Consider the following 6,252-nt stretch of genomic DNA (forward strand, 5'->3'; position numbering starts at 1 on the left):
GGAGCTGCCTGGCCACCAGCCGTGCCCAGGGAGCAGCTTCACCCGCCACGTGCCAGGGAAACCTCCCGCGAGGGCGATTCCACTCCCTCCCGAGGAAGCCTCTCCCGCTGCTGTCTTGTCATTATTCCCTGGAAGTTTTTTCCAGCGGCTCCAGTTCTGCCTGGAGTTCACGGGAGGGAGCACAGCTCCTCTGACAGCGACAGGGATGGCAGTGTCCTTTGGCATCCGTCGTCCGTGCTGGCCTTGTCATGTCTCTGCTGGCATGTGGCTTGTGCTGGGGCAGCAGCTCCTTTGCTGTTTGGCATTGCCTCTGGAGCTGTTGCTAAATTATTGATGATAAGTGGAGTGGATCAATGGGTGACCAAGGTGTTTGGCATGCAGCATTAGCACATCTATACTGATGAGACTGGGACAGGAGTCCTGGCAGGAGAACTTGTAGTCGGGACCCAACTGTGACTTTCCTCCTGGTAGCCATAAGGATGTTGTGGGGCTGAGAGGGTCACTGCCATGTGTCCACACTCCTGCAGACCTGATCCAAAGTCACGGACAGGCATTTCTACATGGAATTATTTCCCCTTTCCCATTTTATGCCCAATTTCCAGGCTGTGCCCAGCCTGCAGAGCTTGACAGCTCTGGAGGAGAGATCTGTCACAGAGGGAATGAGCCTGTTGGGGCTGTGAGCAGCTGGAGACTGATGTCCCTTGTCAAACCCAGAGAGGAGTGCATGGCTGTGCAGGGCTGGCAGTGCTTGGGAGCAATGCCTTTGCCATGGTGGATTCCCAGGTTTTGCTCACCCCTTCCCAAGGCTTCAGTCTTCCTCCTCAGCCTTGTTCCTGGCAGTGCTGCCTCAGCCTTACTCATCCCACAGTGGCTCCTGTGTTGACACAGGCTTTTTTTTTTGAAGCTGGAGTGGAAGACTTCAAAAATGTTGCCACAAACTTCTAAAAAGTTACCTAAAAAGAGGTGGAGGCTTCATCAGCAAAGCTGCCACCAGTCCTAACCTTCCTGCTCCCCACCCCAGCGTGGTCATGGCTAGAATCTGTGGATACCTTCACTTCCCATTACCAGTTGCAAAAGTGTTTTCACCAAAACCTTGAGAAAAAGCACAGGCCCAGTTTCAGTGTGTGTTACTCAAAAATGTGTGAAGTTTGGACATTACATAAAAAACCCATAACAGGCTGATTTTTGCTCTGTCTGTGGGATGATTCTGCTGTGATCCCTGGGGTTGTATCAGTGGTCAAGAAGCAGAGTTTGGCTCTTGCTAAGTGGTTTATGAGATCTTTATTTTTCATTTAGTCAAAAACATAAGGAGAGAAAATTCAAAGAAGTATTTGGTGTGGAAAACCAAAAGATTCAGAAACTCTTGAGCTGGGTAGAGAAGATCCCTTTGAGGGGAGAATGAGAATATTAAGGGGAATGAGAAGTGTCCAGCTGTGGGAGCAGTGCTGAGCTGAGCACCTTGGATGTGGATGTGTTTGTGGGAAGGGAGGGTTGGGGTGATGCCCAGTGGTGTGCACTGCCATGGGGTGTTTGGGGTGCAGGAGGTGAGCACCATGGGCATGGACTCACCCTTTGCATGTCACCCTGAGCTGCCTAGTGAGGCAGACACGGAGGTTTTGTGCTCCGTCACCTGTTGCGTTTTGGCACTAGCCCTGGCTGGATGAAGGTGTCAGCTGCATGGGTTTCCCCTTGGTTTCCACCCTGTTGTAAAGCACAGAGATCTTGTCGTCTTCAGCTTTCACTTTGCTGGTCTTCTGTGATGCTTTTTTCGCTTTTTACTTTGAACGACTTGAGCAAGGATCACTCAGAGGAGTAGAGGTGCCAGGAGGCAGCATGGCAAGGAAGGAGACTGGCATGTTTATCCCTGAAGGATTGGGGACAGTGGCAGTGCCCACATTGGTGGGATGGAGCAGCAATTTGGGAAGGTACTGCAGGGATTCCTCTCTGTGACTGCTCCAGGAAGGAGCTGAGGGCAGTCAGGCTTCAGTTCCTACCCAGCTCTCCCACCAAAAGAGCCCAAATTAGCTGAATCAACGGTCCCTGTGTTCAGCACCAAATGCCACAGAACCTTTTGCCAAGGCTGGAATTTCTCACTTGATCCGATTAACCTTTGTGTCCATGAAAACAACCACATATGTGTCACCAGCCGAACACATGCTGGAAGCTTTTGCCAGTTCACAGGGCATGTGAGCTGCATGCGATGTGCAGTGCCCAATCCCACATGGAAAGTCCACGATTCCACATGGCAAGTCCCCGTGGCAGCTCAGAAAGGACTGCAGGACCCTCATGTCCCACGTGTTGGTGGCATAGCTGGTGATCTGACAACACAGGAGTTGCTCCCTTGTCCCTCTGGGAATGAGGACAGGCAGGATGACTCTGGATGCTCCAGGAATCAACTCCATTGATTTAAATGTTGCTAAACATGATCTTGTGGGAGGAATTGGGGGTGACAAGTCAAATCCATGTTTTAAAAAACCTGTGGGTGAGCATCAGCATCACATTCCATCAAGTTCTCAAGGCTGTGGTTGTCCAAGGAATCACTTCTCAAGAACCTGATGCGCTCATTGTGGAGGCTTGAATGACTTCTTTCCCCCAAATCCACATGTGGCATCTCCCAGTGCAGCCCCCATCCTTGGACATGTGTTTGCTTGAGCTGTCTGGAGGGGAGGAAGAAGGAACCTGAAGCCAGAGGCAGAGCCAGCTGCACCTCCTGGCACCAGGAACAGAGGGGTGTCCTGCTGCCTGCCTGCTTCCATCAGGAGTGAGAGTGGGACTTCTGCGATAATTCCTGATGTTCATTATTTATGGAGAAGCCAAATTGAATTATTAATACGGAAAATTCAGATAACATTAACAGTTCTCAGTTTATAACAGTTTCCCATTAATAAGGAAAATTGGAAATTTATCACTACATCTGTTCATTAAAACTCACTATTTTTTTTTCTTTTGGTGTCTTAAATGAAAGCAGAGAAATAAACGAAGAGGAAAACCCATTTATTCGCTACTTCTCTGGGCAAAGTCAGCCCATAATTTTTAATAAAGTCTTTGCCATTGTACGTGGAGGGGAAGCCAGGCTGTAATGAAAGCAGCTTTCCAGCCATGTCTGTGGCGTTCCTCGACCGTAGAACAAGTACTCAGAATCACGTCCCGTTTCTTCTCTTTGTGGGAATCTTTTAAGCTGTGTGATAGTTTTCTCATTCCCCTCCCTCCCCAGCAGCTCTCCTTGCTTTCACCATGTGTTGTTCCCAGCTCCGAGGAGTGAATTTTAACGCCTCCCCTGCTTCTTTCAGAGATGGCGGATTCCTATACCTGCAAAGGTGGAAGGAAAACTGCAGGCTCTAACAAACCCACTGCCAGCAAGGAAAGCAGGACGGAGACAAGGATAAACCCACCGTCAGAGCTGCCCAAGCTGGGTAAGGATATGGTTTGTTCTTTCCGTGGAGCTGGATGGGGTGGAGGGGATGAGCCCAGTGGCAGGAGTTGGGGGGTGGCTGCCAAAACAAGAGGGTGTGAGTGCATTAGGTCTCACTGTACCTCTGCTCCTCACTTTGACCCACCAGCAAGGGGTGTGCTGGCCAAAAAAATCCCCAGACCCTGGGAGCTGCAGAGAGCTGGTCCCTGGAGTGGGAGGGGAGGGCTGGAGATGGTCTCTGCCTTCGGGGAGGCGTGTGTCTGGCTTAACGATATGGGTGTCTCGCTGCCTATTTATCGTGTTGGTAGCTAAGTGTTACATCAAAGGATGGAAAGGCTTAAATGAGTTCAGACCATCTGCTGCCTCCCGTGTCGCGGCCCCCGGGATGGAGCCTCGTGAGCCTACGAGCCCCGGGGGACCCTCACGCTAAGGGCTGTCACGCTGATGGATGGCTGATTTCTCTATCCAGGAATCTCCAGGCCCAAGGAGTTTTTTTATTTTTTTTTCCTATCAATTTATGCTGGGCAGATGCCCTCTGCATGTGCAGAGAGGCTCTCACTGCCTTTCCCTTGCTGACAGCAGCCCCAGACAGTGAGAAGTGCCTGGACCCCAGGAGAGGGTTGGACTCCAGCGATGTATCCCAGACCAGCCTCCCAAAATCAGTGGTCTCACAGGGAAATGCGTGTGCCCTAAATGTTTCCCAGATGTCACTCTTACCTTGAGGGCGTTGAAGCCATAATTGCTAGCAGAGAAGGATAACTTACTGCTAAGGGGAATGAACTCCAGCTGTCCACAGCATGAACACGCCTGTGTTCAGGAGAGCGTTTTTCCCTGTGCTACATCTTATCAGCACCTGAATTGCAGGGGAGTTGACATTGCCTTCCAAAGGGGAATTCTCCTTCCTTACCAGGGCAGAGAATGGCAGCCCAGAGCCGAGGGAGCCAGCTGGGCAGCGGGAAGCTGGAGCCAGGCAGCAAGATTGCCAGGACAGTGGCTCCTCCAGCATGGCTGGTGATGGGTGCTTGTCTATTTGCAGGAAATGCAACCAGTGACAAAACTGAAGGCAGAAAGAAAGGACGACCTAAGGCTGAGAACCAGGCACTGAAAGACATCCCTGTAAGACCCCCCTCCTTCCTTGAAGCCCTCCCTGCTTCACGCCCTCTGATTTGCCCTGCACTGCATGCTCCAGCCAGCCTCACTCTGGGATTAAACCTGCCTTCACGGTGGTTTAGTCATCCGAGCTGCCTTGTCTTGGGCTGAGCAAGAGCTTGGCCCCTCACCCCCTCCATGCAGGCATCCAGTACCCTCCTAAAACCTGGCTAGGGAACAGTACCCACCCCCAGCCTCTCCTTCCCAGGGCCATGCCCAGATGAGCTGGATCCTGTCACCACGGTGTCAGATTTGGCTAATGATCCGGCAGCAACGGCAAAGGGGTGATTTATTCCCTGCAGAGTTGTGCAGTTTAATTCCTGCCTGGTAGCATGGACAACACACGGAGCAGTTTGTCATGAGAGCACGGGCATGGGGTGATTTACTGACTAGATGAAATGTGGGGTGATTAAATCACCCGCACGACTTCGGGCCTGATTTATTCCCCAGCCTGACGGGGAGTGTGTGTGCGCTCTGGGAGGCACAGCAAGGTAAATCCCTGGGAGGAATCATTAGCTTGTAGAGCCTGTAGCATCTGTCCCAGAATCTCTCACTGGAGGGAGCAGTGCTGCACTGAAACACACCCCTGGGGTACAGTTTGTGGCTGTGTGGTGGGAAGAGATGGACAGGAATGATCAGGTGTCCCATGTGCCCCCCCGGCCCTCTTGGGATGCACTGACACACACACCTGGACACACAGTGCTCTTTACTCAGCAGTCTCTTGTCTCTCCTGTCCCCAGCTCCCCCTGATGAACCAGTGGAAGGACGAATTCAAAGCCCACTCCAGGGTGAAATGTCCCAATTCAGGTTGCTGGCTGGAGTTCCCCAGCATTTATGGCTTGAAGTACCACTATCAGCGCTGCCAAGGGGTAAGGAGACCAGAGAACTGTCTCTCCTTTCCAGTGGCTTGCTCTTCCATTACCATCTGCAGAGTAAAGCCCCTCTCAGGCCTTAAACCCTAGGAGAAATGTGAGATTAAAATGCAGAGGGCAGAGATGGGCCAGGGGTGGTTCGTGAGATGTGTATGGGAGACACTGGGGTCCCTCCAGTTCAGTGTATGGTCTGGCCTGGGGGGATTATGGGCCATTGGAAGCTGTTTGGAGGGGCAGATGGGTATGTTCATACCTGTGTTAGAAAGAGTCTGCCCCTTCTATGGTCTAACATCCATGCTCACCTGCCTCTCCCTGCTCCATGCAGGGTGCAATCTCGGAGAGGCTGACATACTCATGTTCATACTGTGAAGCTGCCTTCACCTCCAAAACCCAGCTGGAAAAGCATCGGCTCTGGAATCACTTGGACCGGCCTGTGCCAACCAGCAAAGCAGAAAACAAAGTGCCCAAAGCCATTGGGAAGAGCAGTGGAAAGAAAAGGTACCAGGCTTTGGCTGGGCTGCATGGCAGTGGCAGAGGGATGGCGGGGAGAAGGGGAACATGCCTGCCTCCATTCCCATGATCTGGGCTGGCAAGGGGGGAGAGGCGTCAGGACACTTGTCTAACAACCCCTCTTTAAACAAGCCCTCTGTGCTTTGCCCTAGAGCTGCTGAGAGTTCAGCTTGCCCCACCATCCATCCCAAACAGGCAAAGACGGAAAAAGCCGTGGCCCAGGAGCACGCAGAGAATGGCGAGTGCCTGGCGGAGAGCCGGGAGAGCAAGGAGTTCCAGATCGCCGCGGCTGAGGCCATGGCAGCAGCC

General features: G+C 52.3%; 1 protein-coding gene across 1 annotated transcript in view; it reads left to right on the plus strand.

Annotated features, from left to right (window-relative positions):
• Nucleotides 1-3,292: 3,292 nt before the first annotated feature.
• Nucleotides 3,293-6,252, plus strand: part of ZNF512B (zinc finger protein 512B) — a gene marked incomplete at its 3' end in the record, with an annotated part of 22,340 nt that continues 19,380 nt past the window's right edge. Inside the window, 5 exon segments of the mRNA XM_009073135.1 lie at nt 3,293-3,413; nt 4,449-4,528; nt 5,302-5,430; nt 5,759-5,931; nt 6,096-6,246. Coding sequence (XP_009071383.1) covers nt 3,293-3,413; nt 4,449-4,528; nt 5,302-5,430; nt 5,759-5,931; nt 6,096-6,246 — 654 coding nt within the window.

The sequence above is a fragment of the Acanthisitta chloris genome, unplaced genomic scaffold (assembly GCF_000695815.1).
Source record: "Acanthisitta chloris isolate BGI_N310 unplaced genomic scaffold, ASM69581v1 scaffold16614, whole genome shotgun sequence".
Taxonomy (NCBI): Eukaryota; Metazoa; Chordata; class Aves; order Passeriformes; family Acanthisittidae; genus Acanthisitta; species Acanthisitta chloris.